Source organism: Notothenia coriiceps, unplaced genomic scaffold (assembly GCF_000735185.1).
Source record: "Notothenia coriiceps isolate Sejong01 unplaced genomic scaffold, NC01 NC01_scaffold00010967, whole genome shotgun sequence".
Lineage (NCBI taxonomy): Eukaryota > Metazoa > Chordata > Actinopteri > Perciformes > Nototheniidae > Notothenia > Notothenia coriiceps.
The window spans coordinates 122,818-143,126 of NW_011343668.1; the positions used below are offsets into that span (position 1 = coordinate 122,818).

The 20,309-nt window shown below is 40.3% G+C and overlaps 2 protein-coding genes across 2 annotated transcripts in view; one reads left to right on the forward strand and one right to left on the reverse strand.

The window, feature by feature from the left end:
- The window catches only part of LOC104946315 (unconventional myosin-Va-like), a 66,217-nt gene extending 48,503 nt beyond the window's left edge, over positions 1–17,714 (reverse strand). The window contains exon 1 of the mRNA XM_010772103.1: positions 17,402–17,714. Coding sequence (XP_010770405.1) covers positions 17,402–17,714 — 313 coding nt within the window. The remainder of the gene's footprint in view (positions 1–17,401) is intronic.
- Position 17,715: 1 nt separating this feature from the next.
- The window catches only part of nudt14 (nudix (nucleoside diphosphate linked moiety X)-type motif 14), a 14,927-nt gene continuing 12,333 nt past the window's right edge, over positions 17,716–20,309 (forward strand). Inside the window, exon 1 of the mRNA XM_010772105.1 lies at positions 17,716–17,816. Coding sequence (XP_010770407.1) covers positions 17,716–17,816 — 101 coding nt within the window. The remainder of the gene's footprint in view (positions 17,817–20,309) is intronic.

Sequence of the window (20,309 nt, forward strand, 5' to 3'; positions counted from 1 at the left end):
TGACGGGCTGTCAGGAGAGGGGGAGGAAAAGAGAGGCTCCGTCCTCCGTGTATTATTCTTATATTATTATATAGAGTTGTTATTCATTTATTTTAAAGCTCAATAAATAACAAAGAAGACCTTTGACCGGCACTTTTCTAATTTTGTCCGGAAGAATTCAACTTTAACAGACATGTTGACTGGCGAAACCCCACCTCTGCTGCTAAATCCAACGCGGAGAATAAACAAGAAGGGCAACCATGGCAACCATGCATGCGTGAGAAGTCTTCTTCTCTGCTTTTGGTGTATTTTGTGGCAGAAGTACAGCGCCACTTACAGGCCCGGCATATGTACTACAGCGTCTCCAGCGGTTCGAGCTGTCTCGTGTGGACGGACATGTTTCTGGTGCCTCTTGCGTGTGGACGGAAGACTTTTTTTATAACGATTTTGGTGCGTTTCCGTTATCGTCCTTCTGTGGCTGCAGCCTTAGAGAAGTTGAACATGGATATGTGAACAGTTCAAAACTTGAGACCAGGGTAATCCAACAGACATTCCTAATCTCAAGAAGATAATAATTATAAGCCCTAATAATTATATTGCTCACCTATTTTAAATAGTTTAACGTAGCATGAATTTTAAAACCTCATTTTAGAAAGAGAATTTATATTTCTCATTTGTCTCTTACTGATCTGACAAACAAGTACACACAAAGTATAGGAAAGAGCTTTTTTTGCAGTTACATGTGAGGGTACAATTGTCTTCATGTGGTTTACATTTCCAGCTGTATGTACTGTATGTCTCTTTGCTGGTTGTTGGCTAATTGAACATCGAGGTAATGACCTGAGCTGCAGTGTCTATAGCTCTCCCTCCTTGGTAAATCAATATGCCATCAAGATTAATGTTTTCTAATTGTAGGAGCAACATGCAACATACACACAAAAACATATTAATGAAAAAAACACCCAATGAAGATCACTGTGTACACTGGAAACACATTTGTATACAAATACTTAACTAGAGGCGTTCAAGTGTTCCAACATTTGTACCGTAACCTTATATGGAAAAATCCTACACAGGAAAAAACGTCTGAATTGGCACAAAGCCACAAAACAAGTCACAGTAACTGTTTCCGTTTGTGAGACACACAAAGTTATAAAGAGGGGAGTTGATGGCAATCTGCATGCTGATGGGATGTAGGTTTGCAGACAAATCAAATAGAGAGTGAGTATGACAGCGTAACACAGAGAGAGAAATGCAAGAGGGAATATAAGAGTCTGGGGTAATGGACTAAAACCGTCCAAACATTTTGAGATAACTATTTGTAGGATAATAATTTAGAGAGCTTGCACAGATACAAAGCTACTTGAAAGCCTCCAACTGCAAAAGAAGGTATCCTTGAAGCTTTAAAGTGCGCATGTGAAATACAAGACCAAAGCAAGTCAGCATTTAAGATATAAAATGTATTTGCATCCATCATCAAATGCTTTCTAGGGAAGTTTGAATTCCTCTTGCAGGTATTTAAGGAGAACACATAACATGATGTGTTTGGTACACTGCTCAGTGTTTATTCATATGCAACAAACACACCGTGAAACATACTATGGTTTACTTGACTGTTTAACACTACTCAGTCTTGCGGTCAGCTTATCAAGATTTCTCATATCACAGCTCTGGTTTGAGTCTGACTTGAGTGAATAACTAATCATTGTAACAACGGGGAATAGGATGTGATTGCTGTGATTCGTTAATACTCAATTAAAGCACACCAATGGCTATTCACTCCACAGTATCCAAACATATCATTAAAGGGCATGGGAAATGCCTGGGTCCCCAAAATAAGGAATTATCTAAATGCCCAGCTTGCGACCAGAACATTGTTGAATTTATAAGCTGAAGCTCCACACTGAGTGAGAGATTTGTTTCAGCTGATTCCCATCACAAAGATATTACCAGTACATCTAACTAAGCAACTTCCAAAAGCATGATTAAATTGACTGCTTGAACTGAATAAAATGTGGTTCCTCACCCTCAATTGAGTAAGGTCACTGCTGTTTATTCGGAAAATATACTTAGTACTATTGCGCTCCAAGAAACACACACACAACCATGAAGCATTAGATCACATGTGTAATTCTAAATGCACACATTGATTTGGATGGTGCTGTGATTATAGTCTTTGGCCCTACACTATGTGTATAAGGATGTTTGTATGTTTCTACGAGTGTGCAGGACCATCTAGTACAGCACATTGGGTGAGTAATGAGGCAGACAAAATGTAGCGATATCGCACTAAAGTGTGTCATGATTCATTATTCAGGTCTCATCAAAAAAAGGAGGCAAATGCCGTATTTACATAGATACACTCATACCAACACTGTGAGCTCATTACACAAACTCCAAAAAAAGAGAATTGAAGTGTTTTGTCATTTGATCATGATGCTCCTTGATGTGGTGTTTTGTGATCGTATTCTGTTACTTACCACACAGTCCCCAGACCAGAACTTGTATTGAAAGTGCATATTATGTACTGTTGATGCTGTTCTCTGAATTAAACTTCTTATTTCCCCTGTCCTCTATCCCAGTGCTTCTCAAACTTTTTTCAGTAATGTACCGCCTTTGAAACATTTTCTCAGCCAAGTACCCCCTGACCGACCCATATAGGCTTTTTCTGTCAAAAATGTCCGGGGTCGGTCAGGGGGTACTTGGCTGAGAAAATGTTTCAAAGGCGGTACATTACTGAAAAAAGTTTGAGAAGCACTGGGATAGAGGACAGGGGAAATAAGANATACTGAGTCTTTAGGGAAGAGATGAATGATATCAGTGACTATCAACATCTACATATACACATACCTTTTCACTTGTGTTTCCGTAGTTACTTTATAAGAATAAAATAATACTAGGGATGCACTAACTCAATTGTTTCTCTCCTGGTACAGATTCAGATACCAGTGCTTTCATAATATCGCCACATTTGAATCGTCAATACCTTAATGGAACAATATGTATGTGAGGTAACATGTGACTAAAGATTTCTGTGGCATTACAAACTGAGTAACCACAAATAAATGAATGTAACCATTTAAAAGCACAAAACAACTGTTGCATCATGGATAATACCCATACCCACATATGTAAAAAATACAATTTTAAAGAGATTAACCCATTTTTGCAACAAAAATAAGATTATCCTCTCACTAGAGTATTCACTGAGGCAAGGGACAGTCTAAAAAGTACAGTGCTTTTAAAAATAATATTTACACAATAAGCTTTACCATAGGTACGTTCATCAGTATAATAGTAAGGAGAGACCAAACAAAACTGAATTTATCAATGACAAAGATGTCCTCAGGCCGTGCTCAGAGCTTCGTAAAACTGCTTTCTCTTTTTTGGTTCGGTATAAGCTGCAACATATAAATTACATGAAATATACACCCTACTTTTAACTACTTTTACAAACGGCCCTGAAGGAAATAAGTTGCTGTTTTACATAATCATTAACTCAGGTGTAATGGATAGGCTGGTATGCCTCTTTTCTTTTGCTATTGGCCCTGTGTTGCTTATGTGAACTTAATTGCATTTATATTGCCGTCGTGACCAGGACTCCCTGGAAGAAGAAATAAAGAACAGATACTTGTTCTGTGAATAATATAAGCCAGCAGCTGTCCCTGGCTTTATGCATTTATCCCTGCAGTGTTCCTTGTCATGTACTGGACCAACAGTGGTTGTAAAACAGACATATAGAGTAGCTGTTACTCTATAAATTCCCACACGATTTGATCAGGCAAGTTTCTACTATTTTGCTCATGTAAATTAAGCTAAGTGTAAGCCTTAACTATCAGACCTCTGACCTGCTGACACTGACATCACACAGGCTGCATTCATACAGGGGTCAAGCTTTATCACCTGACCTGTCAATAAGGCGAATAACATGTTAATATTTCCTCCTTATACTAATGTAAAGCATGTGCTAACGTGATGCTCAATCTAAGAAAAAACTCCTCAGCAGGCTACCGTTAGCATGCTAGCTCATACCTGTCACTTAGCTCTCTGCGGTTCATGTCAAACACAGAAACACACCGTAATGTGCAAATAAAGCCATTACGGTCGTTCAGTCCTTGTGGTTGAAGTAACGTCATGTGTTGCTGTTAACGTTTGTTTTTGAGGTCAGTTTAGCCTTCATGTTATGCTAGCATGCTAGCTGCAAAATGAATGGGGGGTTGGGCTAGCCTACAGCCTCCAGCAGCCTGTATCCTCAGTATCAGCGGAGATAACTCACCTGGTTATAGTGCACCCTGAGCGGCTTCAGGTAGTCGGACTCTGTGCACGGAGTGACTTCAATGTTGTTAATTTCTTCCATATTTTACACCTGGAGCTGGATTGTAGGCTGACCGATGCTCGTCTGTCACCGCCGCACACTAACTGTCAGTGGAGGAATGTCTACGGAAGCCGGCAGAGGACATGAGAGAGAACCATGAGGCTGCATGAGAGGAGGAAGGAGCAGTGTTAGGGATGGAGGGCAGCTCATTGCATTAATGGATAGTGTTTCAAGCTGTGTATGAAAAATAATGGAGATAATAAGCCTAAGTATTGTTAGGAAGATTTACATTTCAATAACATAAAAGCATCCTTTAAAATAACGATTTTTAAGATGTCTTGTTATTAAATATACTGTTGTCAATGAATGAAATACTTGACACATGTTGGCCACATCACAATGTTCCTCAAAAGCCAAAATCATAAAAAAGTATTATTCTTTGTATGAAAGAATAATGCAGACAATAAGTCTAAGTATTGTTAGGAATATTAACATTTCAAATCATATAAAAGCATCCTTTAAAATAACGATTTTTAAGATGACTTGTTAAATGAAAGTATACCTTTTTAAATATAGTCAATGAATGAAAGACTTGACAGATTGTGGCCACATAACAATGTTCCACAAAAGCCAAAATCTTAACACACAAGTAAATAAATAAAGACCTCAAAATATTGCCTTAACAATGTGTTTTTCCTCCTTTTAATAATCTTAGGGGGATTAAGTTTAACTAAATTGATCCCTCTCGAATAATAATGGAAATACAGAAAATGCATATACCTTTGTACATACAATGCAGCTCATGAGGTTTAAGTGATGGTTGAGAGTCATCTGATGAAAGTTTGAGGATTAAGTCAGTGCTAATGAACTGAGTTAGTGTATTCATCATCGGACCCGGTGAATTGGCTTACAAATGTTTTTGGACTGAAGAAAGTGATAATTGAAATTCACACTCATCCACACAGGCAGCGCGGGTGTATTTTAAAACTAGGATTTGAAGTGCTATATTTTGTATACAGTCTATGCTTAACCCACTGTGTGTCATTTTTTTGATCTAATGTTTTGCACAGATTGAACAAACCAGATATAATGTGTTAATTAATTCACGTGTGTAGTGGTTGATTATGTAATTTTTTAACTGAGCCGCTCTATCTGTTTTCGCCTGCTTGAATTTGTTATGCTAACTGGCTGAATCAATAAGACTCTTTTCTAAACATATTTTCCTCTAACAAATAGGATATCATAATATAGTTTTTAGCAAATGCTTTGGAATGACAGCATGTTCCAATACAGTTCTATTCAACTGAAGTGCATCTTTAAAGGTCCCCTATTATGCAAAACCCACTTTTTCATGTCTCTTCTACATAAACATGTGTCCCCTCTGTGTAAAGAGATTCTGAAAGTTTCAGGAAAAAAGATTCACTCACTTTTTGTCCTGATCCGTTAATATAAAAACCTGTTTGAAAACGAGCTGATCAGATTTTGGCCACTTTATGATGTCATGAGGTGGCACCTTATTTTCATCTAAAGTAACAGACAGAGAATCAGCACTTTGGAAACAGGGCTGAAACAGAGGGGATTATGGGTAATGCTGCAATGATCTGTTTGGTGTTTGGAGCCTAACACTTCAGAGACATGTTTTGTATATATCTGAGACCTATAATATATTGATGAAAAACAGTATAATAGGAGACCTTTAATAGCCCAATACAGCTTCATATTAAACTTGATCAGAGTCCCCTCACTCTGCTGAGCAAGGAGTCAGAGATGGGTGTGGGAGAACTTTCTCACCAACCCTGCCTTGAAGGGTGAGGCTGTATGATGTCACCCCCAACATCAATAACAGCCTTATAATTGAAAACAATCTGCAGAGCTCCAATCTGGATTGGGCTGACTTCCTCCAACAAATGAGCCCCAGTCCACCGCCCACTGTACAAGGACAGGACGTAACACTTTTTGCAAACTGATTTACATCCAAATAAATACAGGCCCAGACGAAACAATGTGCGGACCCTAAAGAGGAACATTGCCCGATACAGCCAAGCTGCAGGGCACGATAAGACGGGAGGGCGACTGCAGAGATGAAGAATTGTGCAGGAGTCAACCTCTTCTGGTTTGCTGAACACAAAGAAACGTTGGCAGAAATATGAGGTGATGAAATGAGAGCAAGGCATAAAGAAGGAAAATATGAACAAATATTCACACCAATTTGTGTTATGGGTTTGTATGACTGACTTAAACTCTCACTGTAAATACACTCTGGTGATGTCTTCTTGTGTTAACTTGCTTTATATGCAGTTAGGTGGATTATCAACTCGAAAGGGTAAAGTTAAATCCGAAGGGTCATCGGATTACGAATTTGAAAGAAAATAAATTACATAAAGTTCTGATACACTTCTCTCTTGAATTTTTGTGAAATATTTGGGAAATCTCTCCTTGAGGTGACTGCCAACCACACAAACATATTCCAAATGTGACAAGCAACTGCAACCATATTGGTTTTTGTCAGGTGTCACAATACAAAAGATTAAACTTGGATATTTAACAAAAGTATCAAACTACTGTAACTTATTGTCCTGTCTCTAAAAGTCAACTTCTCCTGACTGAACTCAGAAAATCTGCAACAGTTCCTTTTTGTAGCTGATCCAAGACAGATATCAAATAGTTGATTTTGCTTGGTAAACCACTGAAGGAACTCTTTGTTCTTCAGTTTAGCAAAAAACATTCCAAATAAGAAATCACAACATTTGGAGGCACGTGTTTTTACATTGACAGTAGGAAAATGTTGCTCTAAAAAGAAACTCATACTGTCAGACAAATGTAGGGGGGAATATCATTTATGTCTCTGAGATTACGTAAAAAAGTAGAAAAATGCATTATATTTAAATTCGCAAGTTAATAAGTGCGTTTACCACCAAAGCAAGTAAATCATAGTGTGACGGATTGGACATAGATACAGGTAAAAAAAAAAGAAGACATCACAGACAGTATTTTAGCTACTAGCTGCAGGACGACTGAAGTTTGATATTGTATGGGGGTCTTCTTAAACTTGAAAATGCACTTATTCCAGCGCAGCCGAACAGTAAAACTCCTTGAGTTGAGTTTCCTGACACTGATTCCTCTCTTGGGCCTCACTGGAGCCTCACCCACAAAAATGCTTCCCAAAAAAAAATCTTATCAGCTCCTCTGCCGGTCCCGAGGCCCCGGTAACGTGTTAATCCCATCCTTCCATGAACACGCGGCGCCGGCCCCTCGCAGTCACAAACAATTACAGTGTGCATGCGGCTGATGCAGGCCAGACTCTCCCGGGCTTAGATCAACGCCAAACCTGGAGCCTCCCGAATCCTCCAAACCTCCTCTTCCTGTCTGCCTGCTCTGGGGTTTTATGTCTTACTGTCTCCTTTCTTAAAATGGTGTCCATATCACTTTCATTTGTATGCTTTTTTTGGTGTTATCATAACTTCAACAGTTGTTTTTCCACAGTTGAATACTTACAGACACGTACTCCCTTTTCTTTTTACTAGGTATTATCTGTGATACTTCTGATTTTATATAAACAATATCAATCTTAGACTGTCCTCTAAATACCTTATATATCGTTGAGAAGCAGTTTTCACTTTAAGCACATACACACATATCAACAGTTGTCTAATTTCTATGTGATGAAACTTTGATATGACATTTTGATGATTTTGAACTTAGTTTTGGTAACGTTTTTTTGTCAAAAGAAAGTATTACTTACCAGTTTGTGTTATGTTTTTTTCTCTCTTTTGGAGTTGCTGTGTGTATTTGTGTGAATGCTGTCTTTTTTATCAGATAGAATACATTTTTGGAAGGCCAGAAACCCATCAAATGTTGTGTGAAAGTATCTATTTGAATAAGAATAATGCTGATAATCGCTGACAAAGAATTAATTGAACACAAACATTCAGTATGGGTTTCATGACTCACAACATGGACCAAAGTATCTCAAAGAACAAATAGTTCTTGTGGAAACTGTGTTCTAACCCTTGTTTTAAAGGAAAAACTCTCCACTGATCTATCCATAGCATAGTTTATCAGACGGGGTCAAGCAGGGATTTGGGCCAGGGGCTCGGGGAATGCACTTAACCAACATGACCGCTGCACCTCTGTTAGCGGGCTCAGGGTGTGGGTCAAGATGGCCGCTATCCCCCCGTCCGGCAGTCTGGACCCTCAGCCGCCACCCGCCTGTTCCAGGAGACGCTCCTGTATCCTCGCCATGTGATCTTGGATTTCAAAATAGCGCCATGAGTCAAAAGGGCGCTCGATAACGCGGCACAGACATCTGAACGCTGTGTGGTGGAGAAGTGTGAGGAGTAAGTATCCAAGGTGAGGACGGTAACACGTGATGGTGACAGGACTCGGGTTATCAAGTTCCACATAAAAAAATGAAGCTAAATAAAAATATTTCTAAACGACTTTTAAAAGGATAACAAATATATTCAGGATCATAAGAGTTGTAGACTTGAATGAGACTTAAAGCTGCACCAATCGATATTTTGTTAGTCTTTTAGCTTCTTTCTGCTAATTGTTTTGCTTCTATGGCTCACACCTTTATACCCTTGGTGTACCTTTATTGTTAATTCTTGCATATTCAACTTTATAGAGTGATATTATGTCAATGTTCTGTTAAAGCCTTGTTGCGCTGCCACCAAGCTGCCAAATATGTATCAAATAATCAAAGTTTAAGTCACAAAAATTACAACTTGATATTGAGTTGTCTTGACTTAATTGAGAGTTGACCTCAATTGAAACCAAAACATTTCAGTTTTTACCTGACTTTTGCAACATTTCAGAGCAGAACAAATGCATAAAACAAACAGAGAAATGCAGATCTTGAGAAGCCACACACCAATCATTTCTGAGAAACATCCAGGTGTGTGATACGTGCTTCTTTTACAGGTAAAATTAATAATTCAAGATCTCTCCTCCTCCTCCTGTCCAACTCTCAAGGCCATTGTAAACAAACCGTCCTCTGTCAAGTCCTTATATTTTTAGGAAAAGCTATTATTGTTCAGTTCCCTTGCTGCTTTCGTGCCCCAGGATATGTCCCCATGAACAAGGTCAGAATGCCTGTTTTGTCATCATTATTCCCCCAGAGAATAAGGCCAGCTCGCCCACAATGCTCTCTGTTCGCTGGGGTTCCTGCTACTTGTTTGTCTTCCATGGATACAAATAGACCTGCAATTGAATACAGACGAAGCTAAGTGAAGCTATTGTGCCAGAGAATAATTAGTTTTACTCAGCTGGAAATTCCCTTGAAGTCATTTGCTTTATGAATAACGGTTGGATAAGAAAGTTATTTCAAACTGATCAATCGTCAAAGTCACTTAAAGCCAAATATGCGTTAATCATGTATGATATTAAGATTGATACCTAATGCCTGTAGGCTGTTGACATAAAAACACATCTTTCATTCCCAAACAATTTAATGCATCACTTAACACTCACATTTATTTGAAGTATATTAAAGTTACCTCAGCTAAACTGGTATTAGTGTGGCTCTGAGTGCACGGCATATAACATTCAGATTTTAAGAAGATATCGTTTTGCAGTATTTCAATTTTCTAAGATTCTCTTTCCTTATATAACAGCACACAGATTACCGAACATTGTGAATACTTTTCCTTTGTATTTCCATGTTAATGAGATGTAATATGTCCTCTCTAAAGTTTAAAAACAACCTCTGGACCGGGTGCTTTGTGAGGGGAACCGCTGAAGCTTGATACTATGGGACAGCTGCTGGGTGTCCCTGCTGAGAGGGAGCCTATTTTAACAAGCAGACCTATTGTCTTTTCCCAAGAATGACCAGAGAATGTGGCAACTACTGTGTGTGTGTGTGTGTGTGTGTGTGTGTGTGTGTGTGTGTGTGTGTGTGTGTGTGTGTGTGTGTGTGTGTGTGTGTGTGTGTGTGTGTGTGTGTGTGTGTGTGTGTGTGTGTGTGTGTGTGTGTGTGTGTCGAGAGGCACATACTGTATGTAAAATGTCTCCTCAGCAGGGAGAACAATTGTAAACTGTGTCTTCTGTATTCATCTGTCCTCGTATAAACCCTTCCTCNTACTCAGTTTGTAATGCCACAGAAATCTTTGGTCACATGTTACCTCACATACATATTGTTCCATTAAGATATTGACGATTCAAATGTGGCGATATTATGAAAGCACTGGTATCTGAATCTGTACCAGGAGAGAAACAATTGAGTTAGTGCATCCCTAGTATTATTTTATTCTTATAAAGTAACTACGTATGTAAGTTTATTGTATTTGTACAGTGCCTTTGGAAACACAAGTGAAAAGGTATGTGTATATGTAGATGTTGATAGTCACTGATATCACTCATCTCTTCCCTAAAGACTCAGTATTTTGAAGACCTATGCTGGCACATTTACACAAGCGTATATTGGCAGTTTAATATTGGGCTTGTAGGTGCATGTATAGTCAGACTCATAACCAATCCATCCATTATATATCTATTTTTAGCTGCCTATCCAGGTCAAGGTTGCCAACAGGGCGGGCAGAGCGAATCATCTGTGACCAAAAATCTCGCTAAATGTAAATTGTTATTGCCAGAGATCAAAAGCTGTCAAATGTTGTATTAGCTGCGTCAGTGGTTTGCAGTAAATGCTCAATATTGTTAACTGGAAAAGGAAAGGCATGAGATTGTAATCTGAGACTTTAAATCATTCTAACTTTGATCTATGTATCTGCGTTTTATAGGTTTATCATTTAGACAAATATCAGTTTTTTCTATGAAGCCCATCTGCTAAGAGAAGAGCGTGATGACGGTGTCTCCTGATGGTCTCCAGCAAAGTGAGACACGCTTCCTCTCCGAAACATAGGCTGCTTTCCAGGATGAATGTATTTTTAGGTTTCAAAATATTTGTGCAGTTTCTCTCTTCCTGGGTTATAGACTTGGCTTCTGTTGTGTAAAACCAGGATAGTGGCAGACAGTGGTGCCGAATATATATTATGGTAATTCATACTTCTAAAAAAAAAACACATTACTTACCCTGCATATTTTATTATGACCTCTGGCAAGGAGGTTTTTGGTTTAGTTTGTTTTTCAGCAGAATTCAGACCATGACACGTTGTGGGTGTAGCATGGGCCAAGCAAGAATATCATTTTGAAGAAGCTCTAAATAAGTGGGCGGATACACAGATTTCTTTTTTACTTATAGAAACTAGGTCTGTGTTTCTAGTTTGAACTAGTCTTACTGAATAAGTACATTTCAAGTCATTAGCACATGCAAGATAAAGGCTATTTCTTTCAATGGGCAGGTCGCCATGCTCAACATCCAGATTGTATTGTTCGCGTAAAGAAACTGCAACTATCTATCATTTGAAGACTCTCTATTGTAGTGTTGCTTTCAATTCAGTCAGAAAACTCAAGTACCAACGCACTCATGTTTCGAGGAGCTCAGTCAGGAGGTTTTTTTTCTCCCATTTGGGGTTTACACCTGTGACAGCAGTGGGGGGGGGTTAAGCTTGTCAAGAGAATGGCGGAACGGCTAAGACAGCAGATGGACAACAAAAGACACGACGGTGGACTCCCTCTCCGTCCTGTCCTGCCTTTCATCCTCGTCATCTCTCCTGTGCTGTTTGAAAAAAAAAGAAAGGGGGCTGTGGGGGGCGTTCAGGGACTCCCCACAAAGGCTTTTCAGTCACACGGAGGGAGCATCTCTTCCCCAAACCTTTTATGTTCATCGGTACATCTGCAGCTAAGCCACTGGTCACCAACCCATTCAAACACACACTCAAGCTCCTGCGTGAGAGGCTCTCTTCATCATCAGTGTTTATGGTTGTTTGGTCTCCTCTCCCTCGCCGCTCTACAAAGCAGCTGATTGTCCCTCGTTGACTCTGGGAAACCCCTCTTATGTCCGTCCTCTCGTGCTCACGTTGAATCGCGGGTTGCTACTTGGAGCAGGATAATTACCTTCCATTTATTCATTATAATGACTTGAATTATTCATCTGGAATTATTTATCTTGTATTGCTTACAGCTCGTGGCCCCGGTACTCCTTCAATGAATATGAGATCTATTATGGGCTTAAAACACACATTTTCTCACACGGTTTAGGCACCAGCTTCAATAATGGCAGCAACATGGGTAAGAGTGTGCCCGTAAAGGATTGTTTGCCGTTTTTAAATGTCTATTTGGGGCAGGGCAATAACTCCTTTACGATCATTTATTACCTGTCAATCCGATTATTGGCCGTTTAAGACAAACGGTTCATAAAGGGATTATATCTACTGATAAACATCATGACTTAATGACTGTATTGTGAGTGTAGTTTGAGAGTTTCTGACGGCGTGTATCTTCAGTACCAGCTGATGGTTTACTTATCCCTTACTTAGCCTAGTCTGTTAACTCGCCCATATTTCACAAACTCTGTGATGAAGTAGAAGTTTCTCAGCGATGTGAGCCACTGAATAAGATCCTACACAAATCCAAAACAAAAGCTCCCCCTCTTGTTTTGCCTGTGACTCACACAACCAAACAATGTGTGCTCACTGCAAAATTCTGATTGCAAAAATATTCAATTCACAGTTATATAAATAAGAGAAACAGGCATGCAGTGTTATGGCTAAGAATCCTCGTTACTTATTTTTCCAAGGACAGAATAAGTATGTTTTTCGTTATGTGTACAATTTCTCAACTATTGGCTTTGGTAATCTCTAACCCTAACTATTTATCTCAGACCATCATCAGGTCAACTTTATATTTCGTCCCATACTTTGATTTATGACCATATACCAGCAAAATCACAGCTGTACTTTGTTTAGCCCAAAATAACAAATGTTAGCATGCTTAAACTAAGACAGAGATCTCCATATACTTTGAACATGCCATACATCATCGTGTTAGCATGATAGCATTTAGTTTGAAGCACCGCTGTGTCTTAGTGCAGCTTTACGGTACGTCCACACGGCAGCGTGCGTTGAAGCTTGCCGGTGGGTGTGTCTGACGCTCGACCAACAACCAATCACATGAATCTCCCGCCCCGGACAGTGGACACACAAGCACACGGTTTGATTGGCTAGAGCTTGTACTGGCATATGATTTGATTGGCTGACGCTTCCGTCGAAGCTTCAAAAGTTGAACATTGCTCAACTTTTGAAGCGAAGCGACGGAACCACAATGCAGTTCGGCAAAGCGTGACGTCACCCCATTCAAAGTGAATGGGCAGAAACGTTGAAGCTTCAACGCACGCCGCCGTGTGGACGGGCCGTTACAGAGCAGCTAGCATGACTCTTAGTGTTGGTCCTTTGCAAATGACTTCTGTCATACACCAATTTTCTAAATTGTTGTTGATGAATGAATTGCTTCAGAAACTCTGCCAGCCCTAACACGTGAGGACTGAGGAATAATGCATGCTGGGATTTGATCTCACACGAATGCTACTGACTGCCAATTTGAGCAAACGGAGGTTAAAACTAAAGGCTGTGGTCAATGCTTTAAAGCGCTGCGTCAGGTTGCATTGGAGGAACAGTAATATATCAACTGAGTTGATGTGATTTGAGTTCTACATGCTTTCTGTGGATTTCCCTTGAGGACACAGTCACATGGGTGTGTGTACTTCAGGAGGAGTGTGTCCTTGACACTGGGTTTGGCACTGAAACAACTTATCAGGATCTTTTAATGCTGCATCTGGAATGTTGTCCTTACTGGTCGATTGGTTTGTGCAGGTGCGGATGCTTTGTGTCATTTTTAAACCCTGCTGATCATCAGTTCAGTGTTTTGTAATGTGTGTGTGATAGTCCTGCTGCCTTTGTTCAGGCTGGAGAGAAGACAGAGACTGAAGCTATAACCAGAAAAAAACTGGAGAGCACATGTTGAGATTCAAAGAGTGCTATTGTATTTGAGGACGGTAGTTGATCTTTTTTCCCCTTTCTGCTGCAGCTGCCAGCTTGATAGTGTAGAGAGGTGCATGTGTGTGTGGGTGTGATGGTTATTAGACTTTAAGCACCTAAAAGACCGTACAATGGCCATTCACTCAGGAGTCTGTCATTTCTGATGCCCAAAGCCAGAGGGACCACATTAATTTCAAGGTCCTGTGTTCCTGCTTCCCTTCTCTCTCTCTCTCTCTCTCTCTCTCTCTCTCTCTCTCTCTCTCTCTCTCTCTCTCTGTCTCTCTCTCTCTCTCTCTCTCTCTCTCTGTCTCTCTCTCTCTCTCTCTCTCTCTCTGTCCCCCTCTCCCCACGGGCTAATCTCTCTGTCGTAATCCATGTCGGCCATGATTCTCCGTCTCCCCTGGGCCATTCAAGCCCCCCCCCCCCCTCTCTCAGCAAGTGGCCCGAGTAATGAGGGGAACCCCACCATCTGTGAGTGGTGACGGGACACTAGAGAGGGAATATGTGTGTGTGTGTGTGGTATTACCTCGTAAAGTGTGTGTTGTCAATAGATATCAATTCATATTTTTGGTGTTGACATTTTTCAAACCAATGGTTATGATATCATATTGTAAACAAACTAGACTGTAATCAAGGTGGTTGTTAATCTTTCGTTCTGTCTCTTTCTCATATTTGTGGTATTATTTTTCCAAACCAAAACCACATTTTCACAACTGTCTGTTGGGAAATTATCGCGCTGACATGTATCCCTGTTCCTGGAATTATGTCGGATGATGAACCCTCTTTTCTGAATAGATAAACCTTCTTGGAAATGGTTGTTTATCAGTAGCTTTTCACTCCATAAGGAAGGCACACCAGTTCCTGTTTCCTCTTCCTGTCCTCTTGTGGTCGTTTATCTCATTTTTGCCATTTTGCCTTTTTTTTTTTTTGGAAAATGAAAACAGAGCTTTTGACTCCAGCCGGAACAGAGGAAATGAAGATAAGATCAGACAACTTTCTGTTTCAGTCTACCAATAACTGTAAATATCAATATATGAAACCATTAATCAGGTTACAGCCAATGCTGGGCAGTGAGGCACGACTTACAGTAGTACCGCATTACAGCGATGTGATTTATTTCAGTTACATTCAGGATAATAATCCAGGTAACGCTCGTTTGCTTCCACAATATAGGATCACTATTGTCTTACCTGTAGTAGGGCTGAACGATTAATCGATTTTAAATCGAGATCGCGATTTTGAATTAAAAAAATTATTATTATTTTTGTTGTTCTTGTGTGTCAGTCCTCCACACCAATCAGAAGTGCTGTGCTCCACATGTACCAGCCATTGTTAACCAATCAGAAGTGGCCCATGATAGAAGGTGATAGACAGATTGATCCAATCACCTGCCAAGTATCTTTGAAAGTGCCTGCCCTTTCCAAATGGCTTCCAATGGAGCTTTCCTAGATGGTTTGGTGAAACCATCTGAGTCAGGTTAGTAATGCTCCATCACATGTTTCTATTACAGGGTGAATCTTAAACTGAAGCTTGACTTTAAAGCAACCCAATGGAAGTTTCATGTAAGTTTAGTTCTTTCACTCGTAGCTCGGGCTGCGGGGGTGCTAGAGACGGGAGCACGTTGATGCGACCTTCCTAGCCGGAGATATGGCCGCATTTTACAATAAACTTCCGTTGGGTCGCTTAAAAACAAATATCGCAAATCGAATCGCAATATCTGCCAGAAATTTCCCCAAATCTTGCAGCCCTAACCTGTAGTAGGTTTCAGTACACGTACTGCAGCACAGGCAGTATGAGACCTTTCTGAACATTAAAACATGTCACAGTAGAGGCACATCATACAAATATGAACCTGAAAAGGAGCGAATGTCCTCTTTAATTGGCTTGTAGCCACAGGTCCCATTCAGAATCAGAGTTGGAGCGTTTTGTTGAAACATGAATCTTTATTGGGAGGATCCTCTGACGTGATGTGTATGGTCAGTAAATACCTCTAAAGCACAGACTGTCACCATCACTCACTGTGGGTCAGGCAAGACTGAGCAGGCTTTTGAATGTTATGGTAAATGTTGATGTGTTCTTCTTACTAATAGTTTTCCACATGATTGCCTCTAACATTTCAGAACCACAAACCAAATGTTTATTTTCTCTATAATGAATATTCGTGCAGTGTTGATGTATCGTCCACAAATCAGCTTTTGTTAACTAAACATTAATTAAAGCAATTACTTCAAGAATGTCAACAAAAGAAGGAATGTAATGTCCCATCAATAAACATGGTTTTGTTATTATTAGTGTATGTTCCAAAAGTATCCTAGTTATCGTAGCTTCAGTGAAAAGTATAATGAATACACAGAACGTTTGCAGCAATATCTTCTCCCACACATTGAACCTGTATCAAAGTCAAAGTCAGCTTTATTGTCAAAATGTTTGTTTATTAAGGATCCCCATTAGCTTTTGCTCTTGACAAAAGCTACTCTTCCTGGGCTCCGACACTTAAAACAATACAATAATACAGCAGCATTCGGGACATAAGTCCTGACATCATTAACAACATTAACAATATCATCAACAATCTCCAACATCATCAATAATGTCATCCACTTTCAATATCCATCTCAGCCAAGGACGAGTGCATAAGAAACCCACCAGTACAAAGTATGCGATCACATTAAATTAGGGTTCACAGCTCACAAGGGTCATTAGTAGATGGCACTTCAATCTCTTCTTGAAAGAGGCTCTGGACTCTATTTCAGCGAGGGACTTTGGCAATGAGTTCCATTCCTTTATGGCTCTATAGGACACAGAAGATTTGTCCTGTCTACATGTGTTATACATACAGAAATCTTGAAATACCGTTTCTCGCAGTCCCACAGTGTGACATATATACATAAAACAAGATACAAAAAGGGCCTAGAGAAACGGGGTATAAGACTAAGTAATAGTAGTAATAAGTACTAGTTAATAAAAATCAAAAAACACAATCCACAGAAAGTGAATTGACTTTAGTGCAAATGAGAAAATTATGTTTAAAGTACAGTTTGAGTGCAGTAGCAGCAGAGATGGGTAGAAAAGTGACTGGTGCTGGATGAGGGAAGGTTGTGTGTGGGGGGGGGGCGGTTAAAGTGCAGGTCCATTTGAGGCAGGGGGGAAAGGTCAGGGGAGAGGTGTCAGAGGGGGCAGGGAGGGAGGGAGAGAGGGAGAGGAGGAAGGGAGGGGAGAGAGTTCAGCATCATGCCCGCCTGGTGGAGGAAGCTGTTCCTCAGCCTAGTGGAGCTCGAGCGGAGGCTGTGGAACCTTCTCCCTGAAGGCAGGAGGCTGGAGAGGCAGTTGGAGGGGTGGGTGGAGTCACCCACAACGCCGAGTGCTTTGTGAGTGAGGCTGGTGTTATAAATGTCCTGTAGTGATGGGAGCGAGGCACCGATGACCCTCTGGGCAGAGTTCACAATGCGCTGCAGGCTCTTGCGCTTGGAGGCGGTGCAGCTTCCAAACCGCAGCGTGATGCAGCTGCTGAGGATGCTCTCAGTGGCGCCTCGGTAGAAAGACAGCATGATGGGGGGGGGGGTGTGCTCCGGCTCGCTTGAGCTTCCGGATGAAGTACAGGCAAATTATGAAAAAATTCTGTGGTCTCGCTCTGTGGACAGTAACTTCTGGTAAATATACGTGGTAATTGGATGTATTAGTGATGTCAGCGTCTCTTTTGGGGTATTTTCGTAATGTCCGGAAATTTAGTTTGTTGTGGGATTGGACGTGACGTATGTACTTAGATGTCGCCGTATGTCTTCCTGTGTGAAATTTGCGACAGAAGGGTTAAGTAAGAAGTTTAGAAATAAGTAAGTAAGGTGGAATTCGCATTAGGTATGTAACCCCGGGATTTAGGAGAGCTATTGCAGTTTCCCGGTCGACGACTGGTTTGTCCAGCGTCGGAGCCCGGAGTTACACTGGTTCGATCGTTTACGACAAGTACGTAGTAATTGACAGTACAACACACCCTTTCTCTCGTACTTGGTTCCACACAATGTAAATCCATACCATTCGTTACCACAGTGGAATATCGATGCATTGCCTATAATACGGGCCTGTTACTATTTCCGAATGACCATACATACAAAGTTATGACCCAGTTATCCGATGTCTCTTAGGATGTTTATTATCCCGTAATTAAACATCGTGGTATAGGGAAAAAATACTTGGCATCTTTTGAGGTTAAAATGGTCACGTACATGACACTGTGTAGATACGAATGTAACTAGGACATACTTGACATTATATCATGGCCTGATTTAGGATTCTTGACGATGTCCGCTAACATAAACATCTAAACTAAACCATAAAAAACTACTTTAATACATTGAAATTAGAAAAAATCGTATACAACAATAAATATAATATTGAATCATGAACAAATTCGTACATTCTATACGTTGTGATTCGACAGACACGGAGAAAGGACGCATTTGCGGACGTTTATAAGGGGAGACACCCTGATTTTTGCCATAGAGACTAAGACTAATTCTGTATAATAACGAATTTTACGATAATTAACTAACTAATGTAAAATAAAGTTTGTTCATTTATTTATTATTGTTTGTTTTTGTTTACACATCGTACGTATCAGTATATCTTCTCTTTAGCTTTTGTTTTTTAAGTAAGTTGTTGTCGTAATCGTGTATTTGTCACGGAGTAGATCCAAGCTTTTCCTCCTCTTCTTCTCATATTAAAAAATTAGAGTGGGAGAACAGGGATTCACTGAATAAATATTAGATATTAGGACGTTATTAATAGTAAAAAATACGTATATAACTATAACTATAATAATTTAGACGAAATGGACAACTAGGTTGTATATATGTATATGTATGTATGTGACTATGCTATTATTATGAAATAAACAGTCTAGTTCAGACTTTAAACTGAACGCAGTGTCGTCGAGGTACAGGTTGTAGTTGTCCCTGTTCTTAGGTCTGTGGTTATGTACTTTGTACTACAATATGTATATAACGTGTGTTGTAATATGGTGTGGATGTAATTCAGGTTGTCATCCACAATCTTCAAATCCTAAAAAACCATAGAGATTTATTGATAATATACATTGAATATTGTATGTAGTATTAACTGTTCATTGAATTTGCAATGAGACTGGAAGTTAGTATACGTCTTTGATCATCGTCTGGTGTTCTTTTCATCATTTTATAATATTCTAATTTCATTTTTTCATATATTTACAAGTCAAATGCCAGAACAGCTGAGACGTTTTTTTATTTTTACATATGGGAAGAAAAAACCGTTTGACCGGTAATGGGTTTGTGACATCCTAGTTCGGACGACGTCATTACACGAGTGTGAATAGGTAGTAACTATGGTCAGTTAGAAAAATTGCGCGGCAGTCGGACAATCATTACACACTGTAGTAGTTTTGCGACGACACCTCAGACAGCACTCTACGGAGACGGACGCAGATATAAATGAGAGTGTTTCTGTACAGTTGTTCACACGGCTCACAGCTGTACGGGAGTAAGGGAACGACTTCCGTTCGGTTGCGTGGGGAGACGAAAAGGGGATTATGATCCGTTTTGACTCATTTCCGTACACACACACGCACACACACACCGACACACACACACCACACACACACACACCTACACCACAACACACACACCTACACACCACTACAACACACACTACAACACACCACCACACACTACACACACACACACACACAACACACACGACACACACCACACAACCTAGCACCTACACAACACACAACACACACACAACACACGCACGTACCAGCACACCACACAAACACACACAGCACGCCGCACGCGCAAGCACACGCCACTCTTATTTAGTTAACAGTACCTTATCCCGTCTCCCGCGAGAGAACACCGAAACTCTCGCACGGAAGACTTATTAATGCCGTAAAAAGGACAGTTAATTGAAAAACATGAATAAAACCTTCACTTGGTCTGACCTGGACCACACGGTTTATTGTTACAGAAGGAGTTGCACTCTTTTGTTTTTCTCTAACAACAACTGAAGTCTCTTGGGTGATGGTTGCGGGGGAGAGAGACTGGAGTTGCCGCGACGACACCTCGTTCCCCGCGTAGCATGAAGTCTACTGGCAGTGGACCTTCGAGCTT